The sequence below is a fragment of the Fundulus heteroclitus genome, chromosome 21, assembly GCF_011125445.2.
Source record: "Fundulus heteroclitus isolate FHET01 chromosome 21, MU-UCD_Fhet_4.1, whole genome shotgun sequence".
Lineage (NCBI taxonomy): Eukaryota > Metazoa > Chordata > Actinopteri > Cyprinodontiformes > Fundulidae > Fundulus > Fundulus heteroclitus.
Window position 1 is genome coordinate 8,785,106 of NC_046381.1, and position 24,746 is coordinate 8,809,851.

Here is a 24,746-nt window from a genome sequence, read left to right on the forward strand (position 1 = left end):
CAGCATTGCTGTTTCTTCCCATTCACAAATCGATACCTTTGCTAACAATCTGACTTCCTCATTGCGTTCTGCATTAGACAATGTAGCTCCCTTGAAAAAGAAGGTGATTATTCACAGGAAGCTGGCTCCTTGGTTTAATTCAGAGCTGCGTTCCTTGAAGCACAATGTTAGGAAATTGGAAAGAAAATGGCGCTCTACACACCAAGAGGAATCCTACTTAATCTGGAGGGACAGACTATTGTTGTATAACAAGACTCTTCGCAGAGTTAGAGCAGCATATTTTTCATCATTAATTGAAGAGAATAAAAATAATCCTAGATTTCTCTTTAGTACAGTTGCCAAACTTACCCAGAGCCACAGCTCTGTTGATCCATCCATTCCCTTAGCTCTTAGTAGTAATGATTTTATGGGATTCTTCATAAATAAAATTGATGCCATTAAAAATAAAATAATTGGCATCCTCCCAAACATGATTACCTCGTCCTCAGTAAGTGAGGCAGCATTGGAGGAATCTTTAGAATCTGCGCAGTGTTTGAACTGTTTAAAAGCAGTAGAGCTTTCTGAGCTATCTAAAATTTTAGCTTCATCTAAACCTTCTACCTGTATGTTAGACCCAATCCCAACCAAGTTGTTTAAGGACATATTCCCTTTGATCAGTGGCACTATTGTAGACATGATTAATCAATCCTTAGTAAATGGATATGTACCACAGGTTTTGAAAGTAGCTGTTATTAAACCTTTACTTAAGAAACCTTCTCTTGATCAAGATGAGTTAGTAAATTACAGACCTATATCTAATCTTCTTTTCTTATCTAAAATTCTTGAGAAAGTAGTTGCTAATCAACTTTGTGAACATTTACAAAGTAATGACCTACTTGAGGAGTTTCAGTCAGGCTTCAGAGCTCATCATAGCACTGAAACAGCTCTGGTGAAGGTCACTAATGATATTCTCATGGCCTCAGATAATGGACTTGTGTCTATACTTGTCCTGTTAGATCTCAGTGCTGCGTTTGATACAGTTGATCACAATATTCTCCTACAAAGACTTGAACATACTGTAGGGATTAAGGGGAAAGCATTAGGCTGGTTTAAATCTTATCTGTCAGACAGATTCCAATTTGTTCATGTTAATAATAAATCTTCCTCAAACTCTAGGGTCACCTGTGGAGTACCACAGGGTTCAGTCCTTGGACCAATTCTCTTTACTATATATATGCTTCCGATAGGCAAAATTATCAGACAGCATGGGATTAATTTCCACTGTTATGCTGATGATACTCAGCTATATTTATCCATAAATCCTGATGAATCCAATCAATTACTTCGACTGCAGTCATGTCTTGATGACATCAAAAGCTGGATGACTTTAAATTTCCTGCATCTAAATTCTGACAAGACCGAAGTTGTAATCTTTGGGCCAGAGTCCTCAAAAAATAAACTTCTTAACCAATCACTTAATCTGGGTGGCATTAACCTGGCCCCTGGTAATAAAGTAAAAAATCTTGGTGTTGTTTTCGACCAAGACATGTCATTTAAATCCCATATTAAACAGGTTTCCAGAGTTTCCTTTTTTCACCTCCGGAATATCGCCAAAATTAGAAACATTCTGTCCAGGAGTGATGCTGAAAAACTGGTCCATGCATTTGTTACTTCAAGGCTGGACTATTGTAATTCTTTACTATCAGGAAGTCCACAAAATGCAGTTCAAAGCCTTCAGCTGATCCAAAATGCTGCAGCAAGAGTTCTGATGAGAATCAACAAGAGGGATCATATTTCTCCAATTTTGGCTTCCCTTCATTGGCTTCCTGTTAAATCAAGAATATAATTTAAAATTCTTCTTCTAACGTATAAAGCCCTTAATAATCAAGCTCCATCATATATCAGAGCTCTGATTACCCCGTATGTTCCTAACAGAGCACTTCGCTCTCAGACCGCAGGTCTGCTGGTGGTTCCTAGAGTCTCTAAAAGTAGAATGGGAGGCAGATCCTTTAGCTATCAGGCTCCTCTCCTATGGAACCAACTCCCAGTTTTGGTCCGTGAGGCAGACACCCTGTCTACTTTTAAGACTAGGCTTAAAACTTTTCTTTTTGACAAAAATTATAACTAGTGGCTCATGTTACTCTCAGTTACCTTTATAGTTTTACTGCTATAGGCTTAGGCTACTGGAGTATATCAGGATCTAATTTTCTCACTCTATTGAGTTCTACTGTTCTTCAATTATGCATTATGTGTTGTCATTTCTGCTTTAACTTTCTGTTCTCTCTCTTTTCTCTTCATAGTAGGTACACCTGGTCTGGCGTTCTGTTAACTGTGACATCATCCAGAGAAGACGGCTCACCCGCTACTACCATCTAATGTAGAACAGATTACTAGATCAATGTGTGCTTCTGTGCTTTTTTGTTTCTCTTGTTGTGTCTCTGCTCTGTCTTCTGTAACCCCAGTCGGTCGAGGCAGATGACCGTTCATACTGAGCCTGGTTCTGCCGGAGGTTTTTCCTTCCCGTTAATGGGTGGTTTTTCTTCCCACTGTCGCTTCATGCTTGCTCAGTATGAGGGATTGCAGCAAAGCCATGTACAATGCAGATGACTCTTCCTGTGGCTCTATGGTTCCCCAGGAGTGAATGCTGCTTGTCGGGACTTTGATGCAATCAACTGGTTTCCTTATATAGGACATTTTTTACCAATCTGTATAATCTGACCCAATCTGTATAATATGATTGAACTTGACTTTGTAAGGTGCCTTGAGATGACATGTTTCATGATTTTGGCGCTATATAAATAAAAAAAATTGAATATATATATATATATATATATATATATATATATATATATATATATATATATATATATATATATATATATATATATATATATATATATAGTCCCTGCAAGTTCTTGATCTTCCACTGGGGTTTCCTCCCAGTGGGACGTGCCTGGAAAACCTCCAAAGGGAGGCGGCCAGAGGGCATCCTGATCAGATGTCTTTCTTTAGAGACTTTCAGATACTGTTCATCCAGTTTTTAGGGTAGACACTTCATCTTTTGTCCACCAGCTGTCAACGTTCCTTACTTTTATGCCATGTTGGCTGTGATGGACAGGTAGACGTTTAGACAAGGTATGATTGGGACATTCAAAGTACAAATAAAAACAAATAGAAAGCCTGTCAGAACCTCAGAAGTCCTGGACAGGATAATCAAGGCCACGATGCAAAATTAAAAGATGGCCTGGCTGCTTAAAGCATATTCCTAAAAAGAATAAACACAGTTGAAGCTTTTGGACGGTGCTCTGCCCCCCAGACGGCGTCTTATCTACATGCCATGGGTTTCCTGCAGTTCCTGCTAAGTAACGTATCCTATTTAAATCCTCTGCTGGAAGAAGAGCCAGGTCACGGGCTTTCCTTCCCGTGTAGCCGATGGTGAGATTAGACAACATAAATACACTTGGTGGCCGCAGACAGCTGACTGGGTGGCGTGTCCGTCCAAAACACCATTCAAACAGCTTTGTCTGTGCAGACAGCCTGTTGTGGAAAAGTGAACTGATCTCTCTCAGTCGCCCTCTCAGTTTGACCAGCGTATCGAGTTTTCAGACTTCGATAGCTGCGCCCCGAGGGCAGCTGGTGCGACAAATGAGTATCGACGACTGAGCGCGTGTCCCGGATGTGTCCGCGGGATTTTACTAACCGATTTAACCCGTTTCCCTGCGTCTCACTCTCTCCTGGTATTTCTGAGGATTGTGTTGTTAGAAGCGAAAAAAGCGTCGACGGTGACAGCTTACAAGAGGAGCTGGAAGAGCTCGCCAACAGCCGGCCGGTGAAGGATTGATTCTGATGTTGGCCATATGCAAGACAGGCACTTAAGGAGCACATTAGTGCCCATTAGGCCTTGTTTACTTCCTTGAGCGCTGCTGCTGTATCAATGAGGACTTGGCTAACAACAACAGGGTCTTAAATGCTTAGTAGTCTTGTAAAAGACCTTAGTGATCCCCATAGCTGGAGCTGCTGAGCAAAGCTGTGGCAACAAAAGCTGCAGGACGACTAAAACCTTTCTTGGTGTTTTCCAAAGAGTTAGAGGGGGGGGGGGGGGGTTCAGCTGAAATATTGGTTTAAAAAAAACAAAGCTTGTGTTTTATTAGGATAAGATGCTTGTTCATAAAGTGTGTGTCACTATTTCTCTTTCTGGCTTGTGAAGTTGGAAAGTAAAACTATGTTAACTCAAATGGAGGAGGGATTTTTGAAGACTTGCTGATGCAAAACAAATTCTGTCAAAATTATAGCCTGAATCTTATGATAATAAAGATATTTATTGTTTTTTGTTTGTTTGGTATCATTTGAGTTTTTTATCTAGCTTTGGTTCGGGATCATTGTTGTAAATCGTCTGGATGTCGAGTAGCAAATGTCATTTAAAGAAAAATGCCTGGCCAATAATGCTCTTATTTATAACTCTGCATCCTCGAATAAAAAGAACAAGAGGTAGTTTCGTCTTGTTAGGAAAGGGCATTAAAGTACAGTTTACCACCCACCCCACCACTTAGTTACTCCCACCAAAAAACTAACTAAATTATAATGAACGACTCACACAAGTTACTTTTTCTTTAAACCGTTAAGAAATGCAATCAGTTGAATGGGTCTGAGTTTTAATGTAAAAAAAAAAAAAGATATAATTTTAGTTTGTTAGATTTTAAACTTAAATATGGGTGCTTTTTGGTTAAATAAAGCTCTTTTGTGTGGATTAAAATACCTGAAAACTGCTGAAATGTGAGTCAATAAGTATCCAGGCCACATGTCCCAGAGTTAAAGTGGCAGATATTACCAGAAGTGGGCCGAGTAGCCAAATATTTTACTCAAGTTAGAGTAGCACTCTTAAAAGTAAAACGTACTCTTACAAGAAATTACTCAAGTAAGAGTAAAAAAGTATTCAGTAAGAGGGCTACTCATGTACTGAGTAAATAATTAAAATAGCTGATTATTTAATATTTAAAAATTATATAATTGGACAGACAAAAATTATAAGGATATGTGCAAATTCTGGTATTTTAAAGACAAAAGTTTCAAAATATACAAAGAATAATGCAGAAGAAACACTCTTCTAAATAAGTTTTCAACATTAAACTTGAAAGCGATACTTACAGCCGTTAATGTATATACAGTAGAACAGTGCAAAGTGCTTCCAATGATAACATGTATCGTTTTTTGTATGTTCATTTGACCTGTAAATGGCTCAATGAGCTCAACAGATAAAAAGTAACTTTAAAATAATAAAGCTTGTGTACAAATAAGATTTTTGTCTCTCTGTTGCATTTTTGGTTAAAACACATCAGTTCTTTATTCATGAAGCTACTCCCAGAAGGTAGAGTTGCCAGAAATCCTACTCAGGTAAGAATAGCGATACTAGAGTAATAATATGACTCAAGTAAAAGTAAAAAGTACACTGCAGTAAAACTACTCCTAAAAGTACATTTTGTCAAAAATTACTCAAGTAAATGTAACTAGTTACTACCCTCCTCTGGATATTACTACCAAAAAAATAAATTTGACTTTAAGTTAGGCTGCAGTATTTCAGGAAAATATTAAGTTGGCAGTATTTTTTTTTCTTTTCCATTTTATAATGTCTCCATGAACTTTAGCATCTTAACCGCTGAGGAAATACGTATGGTGTGAGCATTAAGGGCTGTAAGAGTTCATTCAACTGGCTGAATGTGTTATAGATATGCAAAGCATGGACGCTTAACACTTGGAAAATTACATTTAGCCAAATATTGCATCCAAGGAGTCCTCTGTGATGCAATATTTCACAAGTCCCTAGTGCGATGCACTGCAAAAACGGATCAAAAACAAGTAAAATGTTATTAAAATTAGTCCATTTGTCCTTGATTTGAGCCAGTAAATAAGATTATCTGCCAATGGAATGAGTATATTTACCCCTAAAATAAGATAATTAGACATCCTGCACTTGAAATAAGATGGAGTTGAATTGTTCCTATTTTAAGTGGAAAAATCTTATTTCATTGGCAAACCATCTTATTTACCTGCTCAAATCAAGGACAAATGCACTCATTTAAAGAACATTTTACTCATTTTTTAGTTCTGTTTTTGCAATGTGAAGATTTAGCTCCATCTAAAATAGATCTAAAATACAGGTTTTCATTGCAGTTTGCAAAGACCTGGATCGGGTATGATTAAAAAATATTCAGGTCTGGATAAATGTGTCATTTAGACTTATTTTCTACTGTAGTATCTTTAAAAAAATTTATCAACACAACTTTTTTGCAAGGTTTGATAGTTTGACTTCTGTGTAGGAATGTCTGCAAAATATTAACACAACAACGATCAAAAAATGGATACAGCTCTACTTGTTTGCGTCTGAATTTTAAAAACGTCTGTAGAGCCTGAAAATGAGATGTTTAGGTCTAACATACACCTCTAAGGATTTACTGTTGAACTGTAACATGAGAAGAACATTCGAAATGTTATTAGTGTGCTGTTTGCCATGAGTGGCTATTAATTATTTACGTTGTGTGCAAAGGTTGCATCAAGCCACTTGTCAGTGGCTAATCAGTTGCTGAAAAAGTTTTCTGACATTTTAAAACCAGCAGGCAGTGACTTTTATACAGCGGTAGTTCCCCAACTCTTTTACCAAGACCAACAAATTCTGGGTCCTGCGCCATCGTAGTTGTCGCATGCACACATTATTACCATTTATTTATTTATGAAGCACTTTACAAACCAATAGGTTACCTGCACAGTCATGAGTTCAACCATGATTGTGAACATAGCAGTGTTGTAGTCAAGTCACTATGCCTCGAGTCCGAGTCCAGGTTCGAGTCTCCGGTGTTCAAGTCCGAGTCAAGTCCAAGTCATTAAAAAAAAATCTGAGTCGAGTCCGAGTCAAGTCCACTATTGATCCAAGTCGAGTCCAAGTTCCGCACTAAAGTAAGCATAGCCTACATGTTTTTAAACTAAAAAAAAAAATCCACACTCCACCACATTTCACTAATAATTTAGATATTAAAATCATACACCAAATAATATTCTAATGACATATTAAAATTTTAGCCTAATGATATAAAAAAAGTCGAGTCTTTTTCTCAATTTCCGAGTCAGAATGATCTGAATGTAGGAGTCCGAGTCCAAGTTCGAGTCATCAGTGCTCAAGTCCAAGTCAAGTCACGAGTCTCTAAATTTAGCTAATGACTCAGACTCGAGTTCGAGTCTCTAGTACTAGTACTCGAGTACTACAACACTGGAACATAGGGTGTCATATGCCTATGTCCACAACGTATTTCGTTACAGATGCACAACATGTTGGCACTAACATCGTTGTTAGTCAATCCCTAACACATCAGTTTTGGTACTAGTCTGTTTGGTCAGGTACTAGTTTTGGTACAAGTGGGACAATTTTGGCAAACAGTAGCTGTGTTTTCATCCAATTCTCATGCAAATTTTGTGCCAACTTTTAAAATATTGCAATAAAAGAAAATGTGCATCCGACCTGTTTCCATTTACTGGTTTGTAGCTGGTTTGGCTTTAAAGCCCAAGGTCTATGCCTGGGTGATATGGACCAATGACAATAGCTCGATATTTTTAGGCTTTTATATGATATTTATCTCGATATGTTTTTCGTTTCCATCCATCCATTTTCTGTCACGCTTGTCCCTCATGGGGTCACGAGGGGTGCTGGTGCCTATCTCCAGCATTGAATGGGCGAGAGGCGGTGTACACCCTGGACAGGTCGCCAGTCTGTCGCAGGGTTTTTCCTTTCATAAAGTAATTATAAAAAGGCATCTCTAAGTCAAAGCTTTCTCCCAAATGTTTCAACTCTAACGCAACACAGATCATCTTGAAATCTTGATATTATTGAAACCTTGATATATTTCCTAGCCGTACCAGGGTTAATGGTATGGTATGGATGTGCTTACGTTCACCGATCAGAAAAAAGGTGCAATTTAAAAAATTTCTAACCGGTTTGGCCAACTGATTTCTGGATGCATCTCTGTTTCTGATTTATCTTTTCACCCACATGGAGCACGATGTTCTCCTGTTTTTTCATCCTTATGTCTGTGAAATGTATCCGAAGGCTGTCTCCATGTTGCCACCTCACCGTTGAAGCAGTCAGGAACCTTGACTCTGCTCAGCAAATGACTGGTTTCTTTTGTTTGTTTGGTTTGTGCGTGTGGGTGGCCTGCCACGTCCATCTGGCGTCTTTGGCAATTTCTGAGTCATTTTAGTTTTTTTTTTTTCTGCTTTATAGCTCTTTGCTTTTCTTTATGTCTGCAGAAATCAGAATAAGAGGAGTAAACAAATCACGCAGTCTCATCGGCTGACTGCGGATTAGTCTGTATCATCACGTGAAAAGTTTCTGCACAAAACAATCAGTTATCGCTCATCTAGTTTTTAAACATTAGACGAGGAGGAAGGCTTTGATTTTCATCCGATTTCCGTTCTTATTTTTGTGGCGCAAATTAAATTACTGTGCCGAATCATTTATCATATTCTGCAAAAACAATCTGTTTATTAGACTGAGTCATTGTTGTTTTTGGGTCGTCTCTAGAGAAATTGATCAAACGTTTGCTCCTGACAGTCTGTTGTGACACATTAACTGTGTTTCCTTGAGTTGATTAAACTCCTTTTCTCCTCTGTGTCCTCTTCCAGCTCCAGAGCCTCAGCCACAATGTGATCTTCACCCTGGACTCGCTGCTAAAGGGAGATTTAAAGGGCGTGAAAGGGGTAAGATTTACTGCTACTTTGTTTAGTCTCCTGCTCTGTCCTATCGGACTCTTTTTGGGAGCGACTGCATCGTCAGCATGTCTCTATCCATCTCTAAGCCCCGCCCACCCCCACACCCCCGTGCCAGTGATTAAGGGCGTTAGGAATGACCGGGGGAGTGAGGAGAGCAATTCTCCCTTGAAAACTGTAAATCCGGCAGAAGTAAACACTGGCTTTGCGGTTGTGCACGAGGAGAATTACTGGATCATGAACTCCTCATGTTGGAGACTCAAGAAGGGGCGTGGTCCTCTCTGGGAATCATGAGCTAAACGTTGGGCCTAAAGTGGTTTCCCAGCTCCACACTGCAAAAACCGGAACTACAAATAAGTAATATTTTCTTAAAATGAATGTATCTGTCCTTGATTTGAGCAGCTAAATAAGATGATCTGCCAATGGAATAAGATTTTTGCACTTACAATAGGAACAACTCATCTCCATTATCTTATTTCAAGTGCAGGATGTCTAATTATCTTATTTTAGGGGTCAAAATACTCATTCCATTGGCACATAATGTTATTTACCTGCTCGAATCTAGGACAAAAACACACATTTTAAGAACATTTTACTTATTTTTAGATCAGTTTTTGCAGTGCACAGATATGTCCGTCCTCAAACTGACCGCTCTGGACTTTACTTAGTCTTATTCTTCTGTGTCTCTGCAGGACTTGAAGAAGCCCTTTGACAAAGCATGGAAGGACTACGAGGCCAAGTTGTAAGTAGATGATTGCATAAGGCACAAACTACCTCATTAGCGCTGATTAGCATTAGAGGTGACTTTTTTTTTTTTTTTTCCCACCTTCTGTTTTGTTTCAGTACAAAGATAGAGAAGGAGAAGCGGGAGCACGCCAAGCAGCACGGGATGATCCGCACCGAGATCACCGGGGCCGAGATCGCAGAGGAGATGGAGAAGGAGCGCCGCTTGTTCCAGCTCCAGATGTGCGAGGTGAGAAATTTCACACTCTGACTTTCACTGATCTGGAAAGCAGGATGACTCCTGTTTTCAGCTGCTTTTTAGTCGACATCGAGTCACATCAATTTATTGATTAAATGGTTCACGATCTAATTACATGGATGTAAAATGAAAATATTGATCCATATTGTCATTTTTAAGATAAGCCTTTATTTTGAAAATCACACATGAGACAGGTGACAGGTGATAAACAGGTGATTTATTCTTCTTCTTCTTATTATTATTATTATTATTTTATTAGATGCATTTTTTTATTTAAATACCTGCTTAGAGCTTAGAAATAAAATGGTCAAATCATATTGGTTTTCTTGATATCAATGTTTATAATAATAGTTAATTTGCACTTTCTATAGTAATTGTTAAATGACATTTTTGGAAATTTTTATATTTGTGACTGTGTTTTTTACTGTATGTTTTTAATGTGGACCCCAGGAAGACTAGCTGTTTGCCATGGCAACAGCTAATGGGGATCCTTAATAAAAATTACAATTACAATAGTTTTAGGTGGGCAGATAATATCACATCATATCAATCAAAATGATCGAAATTCGTAACAGACTTCGTTATATTGGTAAATATCTTATCGTCAAACAAAGCGATATAACATCGAATTGTGACAAATTTGGTGATTTACAGTGATTTGGAGTCGAGAAACTTTGAGATGTCGAAATAAAAATAAAGTTAGCCCTTTGTGGAGCCATGACTGCCACTGCTGTAGAGAAGTCTGTGTGGATGTGTAGCGGGAACCAGGAGAGTGACATAAAGACGGATGAAATACGACATGACCATTTAGACTGCGGACGCTTAGAAAAATCTCCAATACGTATCCGATTAAGTTCCAGATATGGAAGTGGCACAAATCAGATTTATTTTTTCTTATAGTGAAAACATTGGAAGCCATTTGCACTACAGTGAAAAAGATGGATATGGGTCACATTTGCCGGCAGTGTGAACGTAGCCCAACAGGCTGCCTAAAAATGGCAACATGTGGCTGTAAGAATCAACAGTGTCAGGGTTCGGCCATTTTTGCTTTACCAGACTCACATTTCTTTCTTTGTCCTTTTCAGCCAATTTTTAAAGTTCAAATTCAATGTTCTAGAGAAGTTAGTCCTTTAATACGGAACCTGGGGGGCTACAAAGTCTTTAAATACAAATATTTCTTTTTGTTGGTGAAGAGTCTCAGTCATCCAGGTCATAATCAATCCAAAAAAAAGGTTAAAAAATAAAACAGGATTTATATTCTGAGAAAGCTTCTTGGATGCGAAGCAAAACATCTTCAGCTTCAGAATAGAAGTCCAGTTGTCTTATTTTTTAACCTTTTTTTGGAACAAATATTTCTTCACATTTATCCAGATATAAAAAACTAAATTTTTGATTCTCTTCCATGCTTTTTTTTGTGTTTTTCTAGACGGAGTATTGGCCCTCACAGTATTAATAGTCGTGTCAGCAAAACCACTTAATTTGGCAATATAAATGTCTCTTGTTAGGGTAATCTAGAAGGTTTTGATGTATTATTTACATTCTGTTGTCGAGAGGAGCTGAATTCGGGGACTAAACTCGTTGACCTTGTATTCATGGTCAATCTGATTATTGACGATGACCAAATCCATGTGAGTGATTTCCTGAACTGAGGGCACAGATTCGAAATCCTTGTTTAGGAATTTCCTACACTGCAATAAGAGAACTAAAAATAAGTAAAATCTTCTTAAAATTTGTGTTTTTGTCCTAGATTCGAGCAGGTAAATAACATTATCTGCCAATGGAATGAGTATTTTTACCCCTGAAATAAGATAATTAGATATACTGCATTTGAAATAAGATGATAGAGATGAATTGTTCCTATTTTTAGTGCAAAAATCTTATTCCATTGGCAAATAGTCTTATTTACTTGCTCAAATCAAGGAAAAATACTTTCATTTCAAGAAAAAAATTCTTATTTTTAGTTCTATTTTTGCAGTGAAAATGAGGAAATGAATGTCTCTGATATTTGATGTTTTTATTTTTATTTTTTTTTACCTTTTTTATACCAGGCACTTGCTAGGCTGCATGCGGATTCATAACAAAAAGACGTCTGGAGTGAATATTGACTTAGACTTAGACTTAGACTTAGACTTAGACTTTCTTTATTGTCATTTTGTAGCACAGAGTGCATACAGAACGAAATTTCGTTTTTGACACTTAGATGCTGGCTGTATCCTCATGCTAGATGTAAGCCTAAGAACTGGTTGTGCCACACTTGCTCTTGTGATGACCGGGCTGCAGAAAAGTTTTGCCCCACTCCTCTTTAATTGCTTTAATTCGGTCTGTTTAAGGTCATTCCACAGCGTCTCAATTAGGTTTTTGCTCTTTGAGCCACATGCTGGTGTGCTTTGGCTCATCGCCCTGCTGCACAACCCAAGTGTCCTTAAGCTTACGGTCACAAGCTGATGGTTGGAGGTTCTCCCTCGGGGATTTTTCCCGATGCAACAGCACCACCATGTTTGAGCATTTGCATGCCGTTTGTTTTGTCTTCTGAAATGTTTTACGCTGGAAGTAACAGGGCACAGACCCTCAAAGGTCAGCACTGTCCATGTTTTCTCCATTTTGTTTGAATTATGCACTGCAAAAACGGATCTAAAAATAAGTAAAATGTTCTTAAAGTTAGTGTATTTGTCGTTGATTCGAGCGGGTAAATAATATTATCTGTCAGTGGAATAAGTAAGTCCTAAAATAAGATAATTACACATCCTGCACTTGAAATAAGATCATGGAGATGAGTTCTTCCTATTTTAAGTGCAAAAATCTTATTCCATTGACAAATCATTTAAACATACCTGCTCAAGTAAAGGACAAATGCACTAATTTTAAGAAGATTTTACTTATTTTTAGTTCCGTTTTTTGCAGTGTGGTTCTCACTGTTGTTCACTGGAGAACCTAACCCGTAGAAATGTCTTTGTAACTCTTTTCTACTCTAATAGATGTAAGAAACTTTTGTTTCTCATCTGTTTTTAAATCCTTTTAAGTTACTTCATGTCGTCAGGTTTTAAACAAACCAAAAAAAAAAAAAAAAAAAAAAAAAAAAGGTTAGTTTGTTAACTCATGATTGAATAAGGGGTTCAGTTATATTTTAGCAGAGAGCCTGGTTGGTTCTGGTTGCTGTTTCCACTTAATGACTGAAGTCATAATCTGAAAACTGCTTCATGTGTTTACTCAGTTTAACTGAGTCCGATATTAAAATGTATTTGCAAAACTTTAAACGTGGCAAGCAGATGTAGAAGAAACACTTTTTTTATGTTCACATTGTCTGAATAATGTGTAAATGCTGAAATCAATTCAGTAAACGATGCGTCTGTGCCTGCTTTGAGTCGGGATGCGTTGCGGCACAAATTCAAAATTAAATTTTGATGGATATTTGTGCTAAAAATCCACTCGTCCAGCGGTCTCTGAGTTTTCAAACTGTTTCTCCAAAGGCCAAACTTTTAAGAATTCTGGCCACCAGAATAAAGCGTAAAACAAATGTGAGCTCTGTGTTTGTGCCCAGAAGAATCAGAACAAACTGTTAGAGCTCTCCCCGCGTGTTGCCAAAATCCTCCCTGGTTGTGGGCGGCGCCGCCTACGCCTCGCTCGCCGCTTTATCCCTTTAGGATTTTTTCTTTTTCTCCCGGTTACATAACGCCGGCTGCGCAGCTTTTTGGTTTTGTCTGCGAGCATTTTGTGCAAAGCGCGGCTGACCCGCCCTCTTCTCATTTCCATCGCACGTATTTTTCCACCTGTTCAAAGTCTTTGATTTTAGAGCCCTGCTCAGTCAAATTTGATTACCAGTAATGCTTTCCAGTAACTTTAAACATGAAACGGCTCCTCGGCGAGGATGAGAGGCTTCTTTATAATGGACAGCACATGGACTATCAGTAATTTCATAAATGCATTTTCTAAAGCATCAGTAAAAGTCAGATTAGGAGGGAAACCTGCATTTTTGAAGCTGCAAACAACGCAACATGTTTTACACTGCAAAAATGTTCTTAAAGTTAATGTATTTGTGCTTGATTTGAGCAGGTTAATAAGATTATCTGCCAGTGGAATGAGTATTTTAACCCCTAAAATAAGATAATTAGACATCCTGCACTTCAAATAAGATGATGGAGATGAGTTGTTCCTATTTTAAGTGCAAAAATCTTATTCCATTGGCAAATCATCTTATTAACCTGCTCAAATCAAGGACAAATGCACTAATTTTAAGGACATTTTGCTTATTTTTAGTTCCGTTTTTGCAGTGTAGAAACTCAAGGGTCACTTTTAAAGGCGTTAAAGTTGTTTTTTTTTGTGCTGCAGACTCATTCTGCCTCATCCTCCCTGCAGGAGGCCCTGACTGAAAATCATAGCACTAACATTAAGGACATTTTGCATGTTTTCAAAGCCTTGCATCATTTTCAAGATTATGGTGCCAGCCTTTTCACGCCGTGCATTGTAATTAACACATCCACTTGTTAAGGAGCACTGCTGCCGTCAGCGCGCACCATTGAGCCATTTTTAGCTTTAGTCTCTCTAACAAAGTTGCCATTTTGACCTGTGAAGCGTCTGAAGCGGTTCTGAAACCTGATCGGCTGCCGCATTGTTCAGTTTTAGCAGCCCGCCTCCGGCCGCTGCTAGATGCCAACGGAGAGTTGTAGCACCCACACCGCTGTCACCGTCTTCCTCTTTTGCCGGCCTCCTCCTCACAGTTCCAGATTCGGTTGTAAATTTGCATGTTTTTTGTCGTTCCCTGTCAGACGATTTGACGCTGCTTCTGCTTTGTCATCAGTTTGCTTCATTAGCGCCTCTGAGAAGTGAGGTGAATGTATCTTTAGAGGGTGTTTTTTTTCCACTCCTGTTAGTTCCACAGTCTTTGAGCATTCACAAAGATTTCCTCCTGCTAGCTTATAAAGGTGAAATGAAAAGAGAAGTGGGTTGTTTTCTCAACACACACGAACCAAATTAACCTTCAGGTAAGGATGTGTAAAAAAAAAAAAAAAATCAATGCATCTTTTATTGCAGTGGTGTGGTCTTACCCATTAGAGAAATTAGATGCATTTCGCAACAGACCAACAGCTTCTTTGCAAAAAAAAAAAAGATGAATTATCTTATGTGAGATCCAGTTATTTGTATAAAATTATGGAAAAAATGTAAAAAGCACATATTTCCAACCTATTGAAAAGAAAAGTAAAATATTACCGGTACCTTTGGTGTCATTCTGTTGAGGAGATTGAACAAAAATGATTAAGACGTGCCTTTTTAGTTTTAAATGTAGATCATTTTCAGCCAATAAACGGTGGAAATTTCCCTAAATTAACACTCATTAAGGGTGGGAATCTCGTTGCTGCTGTTGTTGCTGCTGTTGTTGTTGTGAGAGTGCTGCAGTCAGTGGTACAATCTGTTCATCCCACTTAACCTCATTTCTCTCCGTTGCCTGCACTCTGGCTCTCTCGCACACTCTCTCCACGTTACTCAATCACCAGATTACACGATGCTCTCACTCTCTCACCCTTTTTTTTTTCTTTCTTTCTTTCCTCCCTTTGTCCCACGCTGCCAGCGGAGGAGTGAGGAGAGGCAGGCCTCCGCAGGCTGCGTCACACTCTGCAGCAGCGTGAACGTCGCCGCTCATTCACACAAAAAAAAGGGATTCACAAACATGCGGCGACGCTGAAACCACTCGAGCTTTAAACAAAAAAAATGTGGTTAATCTGCGGGCCGGCCAGCGCTGACAGGCAGACAAAGGGACAGCACATGTATGCATGCATGCATGCTTGCTTGCACACGTTTACTCGTGCGTGTGTTAACTCGCATGCACCAGCATACGTTGTAGCTGTGCATTTGCATCAAGAGCTTATCACAGAAGAGATAAAGGAGGCGACCGCTGGCTTAAAAATTGGTCTTTAGCTTCGCGGCGACTCTTAAATCTGCGTGGATTGGCTCTCTGTAGGATTATCTGAAGATTATTGTTTGTTTGTTTGTTGGGAGCGCTGTCTGAAGACATTTGTTTTGATTCCTCAGACTGAGCATGCAGCTTTAAAGCTGCTTCTCCTTTATAAATGCTAATAGGGATTCTTCTTAGTCGCTCTTTTAAGAGGGCAAACATATGACCCTATTTTCTCTTGAATTCAGAGTTTCACGCTGTTTACTACCCTGGTACACGCTTCAACAGTGTCAGAAAAGCATTTGTTCACTCATGAAGAGCTTCATAAAGCCCGCAGGGCCTTAAAAAAAGTATAAACACCCTTTTTCCCCGTTTCGTCATGCTAAAACCCAGATTTTATAAACCAACACACGGTGGTGCATAATTGTGGCGTAGGAGAGTGCCATGTTTTTTTTTTTTAGTTTATTTTTTTTTTAAATCCATTCAAAATAAGCATCCATAAAGTGCTATTTGTTTACAGTATGGATTAAAAGCTTTTTAGGACCACCTTTTCCTGCCATTACAGCTTCAGGTCTTCTGAGGTATGTTTCTGCCATCCTTGCACATCCTTTGTTTTTTTTCTGCTCAGTCGGATTGGATAAAAATACATTTTTAAGTCTTGCCACAGATTCTCAACTGCACTGCAAAAACAGAACTTAAAATAAGTAAAATGTTCTTAAAATTTGTGTGTTTGTCCTTGATTTGAGAAGGTGAATACAATGATCGGCCAATGGAACAAGATTTTTGACCTTAAAATAGGAACAACTCATCTCCATCATCTTATTTCAAGTGCAGTATATCTAATTATCTTATATTAGGGGTCAAAATACTCATTCCATTGGCAGATAATCTTATTTACCTGCTCAAATCAAGGACAAATCCACACATTGTAAGAACATTTTACTTATTTTTAGATCCGTTTTTGCAGCGTGGCTTTAGCTCTGGTCTTTGACTAGGCCATTGTAACACGTGAATATGCCTTCATCTAAACCAATCCGTTGCAGATTTGGCTGTATGTTGAGTGTAGTTGTCCTGCTGGGAGGTGAACCTTCCAGTCTCAAGTCATTTGGAGCCTCTAACAGGTTTTCCGCCAGGATTACCTGAGTGATTAGTCTGTATTTGGCTCCATCCGTCGTCCCCATCAACTGTGATCAGCTTCCCTGTCCCCGCTGAACAAATGCATCCCTGCAGCACCATCTTTCATGGTGGTTAGGTTTTTTTTTTCTTCTCTCAGGTGTTAGTTCACTGCCACGCTTTGCATGCAGGCCGGACGTTGAGTCTTTCACGTGTTGGTGGTGTTGCCTACATGTCTTATTGCAAACTCTAAATGGGAAGTCTTATTGTTTTCTTTAAACACATTTTCTGCCGTACCTCCATAAAGGCTGAAGCTGTAGAGTCGTACTTTCAGGTTCTTCCAGCTCAGTTGTCGATCTCAGAGTCGTTTGGTCGGTTTGATCGAGGCGTATCAGAGTGAAAGGAGGGTGAATATCAATACACTGCAAAAATAGACCTATAAATAAGATTTTTTTTCTTGTAATTAAAAAATTTTTCCTTGATTTGAGCAGGTAGATAGGACTATTTGCCAATGGAATAAGATTTTTGCAATTAAAATAGGAACAATTCATCTCCGTCATCTTATTTCAAGTGCAGGATGTCTAATTATCTTATTTTAGGGGTAAAAATACTCACTCCATTGGCAAAAAATGTTATTTACCTGCTCAAATCAAGGGAAAATACGTTCATTTCAAGAAGATTTTACTTATTTTTAGTTCTCTTTATGCAGTGTACATGCACACTGCAAAAAGGGAACTAAAAGTAAGTGGAATTTTTTTTGAAATCAGTGTATTTTTCCTTGATTAAAGCAGGTAAATAAGACTATTTGCCAATAGAATGAGATTTTTGCACTTAAAATAGGAACAATTCATCTCCATCTTATTTCAAGTGCAGTGTATCTAATTATCTTATTTTTGGTGTAAAAATACTCATTCCATTGGCAAATAGTCTTATTTAGCTCCTCAAATCAAGGAAAAATACACTAATTTCAAGAAATTTTTACTTACTTTTAGTTCCCTTTTTTTAGTGTGCACTGCAAAAAGGGAACTAAAACTAATCAAAAAGTTCTTTAAGTGAGTGTATTTTTCCTTGATTGGAGGAGCTAAATAAAACTAGTTGCCAATCTAATGAGTATTTTTATCCCTAAAATAAGATAATTAGATACACTGCACTTGAAATAAGATGGAGATGAATTGTGCAAAAATCTCATTCTATTGGCAAATAGTCTTATTTACCTGCTCTAATAAAGGACAAATACACTCATTTCAAGAAAATTTCACTTACTTTTAGTTCCCTTTTTGCAGTGTGCCGCTGTCTTTCTGTTTTGCTCCCACTTTACAATTATGCACTAATCTGTGTTGGTCCGTCACGTAAATTCCTTGTGAGATACGTTAGTTTGTAGTGATAACTTGACAAAATAGGGCAAAGTTCAAGGCATATAAACGGGCACTGTTTGTAAACGGGGACATTTTCATTATATGATTCCTCTTATTCAGACCTCAAATCTCTTACTCGTCTCCTCTGCTTCCAGTACCTGATCAAAGTAAACGAGATCAAGACCAAGAAAGGAGTGGACCTCCTGCAAAACCTGATTAAGTATTACCACGCACAGTGCAAGTAAGTACACTCAGAATCTCCCTAACCCAAATGTGCAGCTTCCTGGTTTTTTTAATTTTATTTTATTATGTCTTATTTCACACTTTGCAAAAAGCAAGAAGGTGCAAACTCTTCCTTCCTTTGCAGCAATTCTGTCTCGAATTGCTCCCAGATCTTGCGACGGCTCATAAATCTGCTCGGGTCATCATATAGATGCGGCGTGACAGCCAAGGGGGGGGGGTAAATAAAGCGGGCGCTCCTCTCTCTCCAGAGCTGCGGCTCGCAGCGACCCGTGACAGAATGACAGATTTTCTCCCAGGCTTGCTGTGTCCTGTCATAACACTTGGACAAAACAATGCACTTCCCCGCTAATCTGTTCAACCTGGGCCTCGACGGATAGAAAGGCTGCAGGGATGATGGATTAGGAGCATTAGGACAGCGGACCGGGAGCCGAGGAAAGTGGTCAGAGCTGGGGAAGAAAGGAAAAAACGGCCCAAATTAAGAGGGCAGAAAGCTGCAACAAAAGTGGTAAATACAAGCAGCTGTCAAATATGCATCCCTTGAAATGTGCACTGTAAGCTGTGTAGAGTGGGAGGAAAGATATAGGCCCAATCGATGCAGCGAGTGAAAAGAGATGTGGCGGAAAAAAAACGAGAAGAGGACGGGGCGATGTTCTCTTCCAAGAAGAGTGCAGAGGGGAGGAGGCAGTCATTAGCGGTGATTTGCTGCTGCAGAACTTCATCGAGGTGTGTACTGCTGACAGATCTGTAATGGATTTCAGAGCGCGCTTAAACGCCCGCTGCAAATCTGCAGAGAAGGGTCGAAAGCCGGATCCGATTTCGGCACCAGAAGCCAAAGGTGCCAAATCGGCGAAGAATGAGCCGAGCCCCACGTTAAATTAAAGCCGCAGCCGTTTCTGTCTCTGACCTTTTTTAGAAAGACCAAATGGATCGCGTTGTAGAAGATGACATTTCTTAAGTGGGCTGTTCCATAAATGAGTGATCTGTGGCTGAATGTTGTGATTTTCTTGTATCTCTGCTCTCAAGTTTCTTTCAAGATGGCTTGAAGACAGCAGATAAGCTGAAGCAGTACATCGAGAAGCTGGCGGCTGATCTCTACAACGTAAATACTCTTTAGTTTTCATAAAATCATGGCTCTTAGGTTTACAGCAAGCATACCAGAGGTTCAAAACAGCATTTAATTTAACTTTGTTTGTTCATTTACTTACTTTGTCGTATTTCTATTCATTTAGCTTTATTTTGTTTGGTTTAATATAATTAACTTTATTTTCTTTTTAGTCTGCATTTATTGCTTTACTGTTCTTATTTATGCTTTATTTTATTTTGTCGTTTGTTTTACCATTTTATTTTACTTTGCATTTAATATGAATTTATTTTGTATTTTTTATTCAGTTTTTTGTTTCCATGTTTTATTTTTGTTTTATTTAAACTTTTAAAATTTGTAATTTTTTATCTTTTTCGTTTTATTTTGTTTTTGTCGTGTTAAAATTTAGCATACCTTAGAAAAAATGCATTTATATCACATTGGATGCACATTTGTAAAAATTCTACTAAGATAAACCTATTTAGACAAAGGAAAAATGTCTTAATTTAACATATTTTGCATCTAAATCTGAAGATTGAAATTGACGTTAGTTGGAATTTGGATTCAAACGCAGCTCAATATCTACTCCATAACACTTAAAACATTACTTTAGACATTAAGTATATCACAATACCCCACACTGTATAACATTAATCACGAACTCACACATGAACAAAAGACTCTAAGGTCTACACAAACTTTGCACAGTAGTTATCTCTACATATATGGTTAAAGTTTTACTGAAACCACTCGAAATGTTCTGTGTGTGACAAATAAATGTTCCAGTTCAGAAACTGTAGGATTTTCTGTCCCCAGATAAAACAAACTCAGGACGAGGAGAAGAAGCAGCTGACTGCTTTGCGAGATTTGATAAAGTCCTCCCTGCAGTTGGACCAGAAAGAGGTATGCACGTCACCCCTGGACCCCCGGGGGCCAAAGTAAAACCAAACTCTGAATAAACCGGCTTTACAAACGAAAAGCCCCCCCCTCCTCCCCTATTGGAGCTTGTCTCCTGCAGCACACAGCGAGTTCCCAGTGCTGTACCATGCTGGTAGCCAGTGTGTGGTTGGCTTTGCTGGTGACCAGCGTTGTGCCTCACTGGCTGCTCAGTGGAAAGCCACTCGCCACCTAACCGTGTCGCACTTTTAGATCCAAACTAACGGCATGGGCTGTTTCTCCACATCTAATCCACTCAAAAAGCATGAGATGATTTATAAATAGTCGCACCTTTTGTACGTTTTTTAAACGCGAAACCCTTGTACTTTGGCCAAAGAGCACACCTGTTCACGCCCACCACCTTCACTCGAGGCCCGACTTTTCACACCTCTCCCTTCTATCTCCCCTTTTTTTACTGCTTTCTGCTTGTCTGGAATCAAGTCTAGAAGAGTAAGTCTGAGCATGCTGTGATTTGGCTGTGCAGGGGGTTGCTGCAGAGCATGATGTTTAGACCATTGCTGTTTGCAGCACTTTTTTTTTTTTTTTTAACAATATTCCCTTCACCTAGGTGTTATTGTGAACATGTTAGTTGCATGTTTTGGTCCTTATTGCATGTCTTTATCCAAATAGTTTCCTAAAAGTGTTCATCTTTATACCTAAATATGTATTGTATGGGTTTTACACAGGACTCGCAGAGTAAGCAGGGTGGCTACAGCATGCACCAGCTGCAGGGAAACAAAGAGTTTGGCTGTGAGAAGAAAGGCTACCTGCTGAAGAAGAGTGACGGGTGAGCCGCAAACAATGCTGTGCACACACTATTATAGAAAATATATGATGTGACAACTGCTCTTGATGGGACATCCTCTCACAGACTGAGGAAGGTGTGGCAAAGGAGGCAGTGCTCGGTGAAGGGAGGCATGCTCACCATCTCTCATGCCACAGTGAGTACACAGACAGACACGCACCCAGTCACTGTTGCACTAACTCTCCTAACCCCTCAGGAGTGACTGTGAGGATCAAAGTGAGAACATTGTGCAGGGAAGAGGGTGTGTTGGGCTTTTCCAATCTGGAGGCTGGCGCAGTCGGATTGACATAGATGAGTTGTCATGAAACCCCCTCCTTTCTACTTCCCCCCATCTGCACCCCTCCTCCTGCTGCACCATGGTGACTCATCCCTGATGGAGAGTTTGCGTACAGTTTAAAAGCTGCCACATCTTGAGCACTGCCCTCACTCTCATATTCTTCAGCCTGGTTTTTCCTCTTCAGTGCAGGCAGCAGAGGACTAGTTCTTACAAAAATGTTAAAATAGAAACAAGTTTGTTAAAATTTATTTTATTTTTTTTCCCATTTTCCTGTCTGGCAATGTGGCAATAAGAGTTGTTGTCTTAATGCTAAAAAGAGCTCATCAGATTTGACTTTCACAAGTGGAGCTGTACTGCTTTTGCCATAGTGCTCTGCTTGATTTATGAATGTGAATAGTTTTATTATGATTCATGCGAGGAATATCTCAAATAATGTGGAAACTACAATGGGAAAGTAGGAGAGGAAAGGAAGAACACAAAGAGAAAAAAGAAAAGGTGAAAGAAAGAGGAGATAAAAGGAAGTGAATGATAAAACAATTATTGAAAAAAACATGTACTTCGTTTAATTGAAAATCTGCAGTTCCTATATTTTCCACGAGGGGTGCTGTGTTTTAATCAGCAGATGGTAGCACTGAGCTTCAGATGTGGAAAATTGATTTAAAATAATTTCTTAAATGTTTAACTGAGTAAAAGTATTATTGAAATTGCACATACCTTTCTTAAAAATGCTGAGGTTTTTCATAATATATTGTGTAAAAGTGAAATTCATTTAATATAAAACTCAACAAGTCCACTTTTATTAGTTCTATTTAATCTTGCAATGAGTTTACTCGTGTGGCCCTCTTGAGATCAGATTAAGCTTTATGCGGCCCCTAAACTAAAATGAGTTTGACACCCCTGCTCTAGCCTATCATGTAGATTAATATTACAGTCATTACATCCTCCCAACCAATCACAAAAGGAGCGCTCCGTCACTAAGCCCCGCCCCCTTCAAAGAGTTCAGAGAGCACGCGTTCTTTTCTCTTTTTTAAAACCTTGCAGTTTTTGGTAAAAAGGTTGAATAAAGGGTTGAGTTTGAATTCAGAGTTTGTTTGTTCTGTATCTAAAAATAGGTTGCTAAGCAACAGCATAAAATGGCCAAGGCTGCACTTAAAATTTATGTTTTAAAATTGTTGATGATTATCGATATCAATCGATATGAATTCTATTTTATCGCTATGCTTTTATTCTATTACGTCCAACTCTACCAACTGGTCTCTTTATAAACTGACTAAACACATCGAAAGGGTTTTTAAAACCGATGCAAACATATTTTGCTGCTTTTAGATAATAAAGCTCTTTGAATGACTTGGTTTCAGGCATTGAAAATATAAACATGCAGAACGTTACATCATGGGGACCATGTTTGTAAAAGAGTAGTTTAATTTCAGTAAATGAATTCAAATAATAGTATGTATTGATAATTCAGTTTTCTTAACACTATGGTTCTGTAAAACAGTTTAAAAAAACACAGATACATTTTTATTATTCCATACATTAACAACAGCGTGAATAGCATCGTTGCTAAAATAAATGTCAAAATGTAACACTCATTTGCTTCTGATTGAGTTGAAGTTTTCCAGGTTTATCTGCAACAGCATTATGCTTGTGTACTCACACTTTGAGCTGTTTTGTTTTTTTACAGTTATGCTTTTTTTTTTTTTTTTTAGAGTTAGTTTCCTGCGCTTAAGGCATTCTGAAAACAATAATTAGTCTGCTTCTAGCAACAAAAGAGACTGCCCCAGAAGCAGAAGAAATGATTATAAACACACTTCCAACCATGCTATCACAGCTAGCAGCTAGGAGCAGGAATGAACCTGGTGAGCCTATGTAACAGCAGGGATAAGCATAGAAAAACCTAGCTAACCGTGCTAACAGTGGTGGAAAACCTAATCAACTTATCTAATGGAGGGTGAAAAAAAACTGACCCAACATTGGTGGGAAAACATGGCTAACAGAGTTAACAGTGAGACAAAACCTAGCTATTATTGCTAAGAGCAGGAGAAAACCTAGACGCCATAGCTAAGAGCGCTAGTAAAACCTAGCTAGCATACTTTAGCTAAGAGAGGAAGAAAAGCTTGCTAGCATAGTTCAAGATGGGAGAAAACCCAACTGCAGCTGTGGGCCAGCCACGGACACCACAAACCAAGCCCCTTGTCCTACACCCACCCCGTAAAATTAAACGTGGCCACGTGTGCTACGGTGGCCGAGGAATCAATAATGTAAATGGCCATTAAAATGTTTAAAATAATATGAAATCCAGTGACGTTTAGATTTAGTTATTACGCCCACTGGATTTTAGGGTTAGAGGCATGTTTTCTCTGTAGGTGTGGTTTGGGGGGGGGGTTAGCATACCCAAGAGCGGTAGGAAAGCTAGCTAACATACTGTAGATAAGAGTGGGAGAGCCTTTAGCTAGTGTAGCTAAAGAAGGGAGAAAACCTAGCTATTTTAATTTTGCAACAGTCTGCTTTCACTGAGATGTAACAACATTACTGGTTTCTTTTGTGCAAAACCAGCTTCTAATTTACTCTAAGCTTTTGATATCCTGCTGCTACCATTATATAAAAAATGTTAATACCAGATCTCTTTAAACAAGCAACACATCTCACAAGCATGTGTGTGTTATAATTAAGCTGTATTCTCAGTTTCACTCAGTTTGACTTGTGTCGATTATGTTAAGCTGCCTTTGTTTAGCAGCTGTAACGCAGCATAAAGGGGTAAGCTTTGTCTATGTATAATGATTCTGACTGTTGTTTACTTTGCAGATTGTTTTTAGCTTCAAGTTGTGACAAAAATGTGAATTGGTTTTTGTACAGCTGATGTCTCATACCCGTTTTCATTTATGCCTAAATTACGTCAAATAAAAGAAAAGCATTTCTGTGTTTGTATGTAGCATCAGACTAGATCTTTAGCCGTAAATCTCCTCAGACCCACTTTGTGGTAATCATAGTAAAACCTTTCATTTTTCTTAACGTGACGGCAGTGTTTTTTATTTTTATTTTCCTCGTCTGAACTCTTGGTGACTTTAGTTGACAGCAGGCCAGCTTGGCTGCAAGGCTTATCTCAACCTGTTAGCATTTCATTAGCACGTGCCCCGGTCTGTCCTCTGCCCGGACGCTGGCAGGAGGCTATGCTTAGCTCGCTTGTGCCAAGTAGGTGTATTATTACAGCATAGTAGAGCCCAGATCCTTAATGGGGGAGCCATGCTGCTGTTTAATTTGCAGGGAAAATGCAAAAAAAGGCTGCAACAGGTGTTAAAACATCTGTCTGGCACAACTATTTAAATATTTTATTAGG

General features: G+C 38.7%; 1 protein-coding gene across 5 annotated transcripts in view; it reads left to right on the forward strand.

The window, feature by feature from the left end:
* The window catches only part of asap1b (ArfGAP with SH3 domain, ankyrin repeat and PH domain 1b), a 102,708-nt gene that overhangs the window by 44,800 nt on the left and 33,162 nt on the right, over nucleotides 1-24,746 (forward strand). For 3 of the 5 annotated variants that reach the window (XM_036125295.1, XM_036125293.1, XM_036125296.1), the window contains exons 4-12: nucleotides 8,647-8,721; nucleotides 9,423-9,472; nucleotides 9,574-9,703; nucleotides 18,223-18,308; nucleotides 19,334-19,409; nucleotides 20,208-20,294; nucleotides 20,769-20,777; nucleotides 21,014-21,114; nucleotides 21,199-21,268. In XM_036125295.1, the coding sequence (XP_035981188.1) occupies nucleotides 8,647-8,721; nucleotides 9,423-9,472; nucleotides 9,574-9,703; nucleotides 18,223-18,308; nucleotides 19,334-19,409; nucleotides 20,208-20,294; nucleotides 20,769-20,777; nucleotides 21,014-21,114; nucleotides 21,199-21,268 (684 nt within the window). The remainder of the gene's footprint in view (nucleotides 1-8,646; nucleotides 8,722-9,422; nucleotides 9,473-9,573; nucleotides 9,704-18,222; nucleotides 18,309-19,333; nucleotides 19,410-20,207; nucleotides 20,295-20,768; nucleotides 20,778-21,013; nucleotides 21,115-21,198; nucleotides 21,269-24,746) is intronic. The other 2 variants (XM_036125294.1, XM_036125297.1) reach the window with 1 other exon arrangement.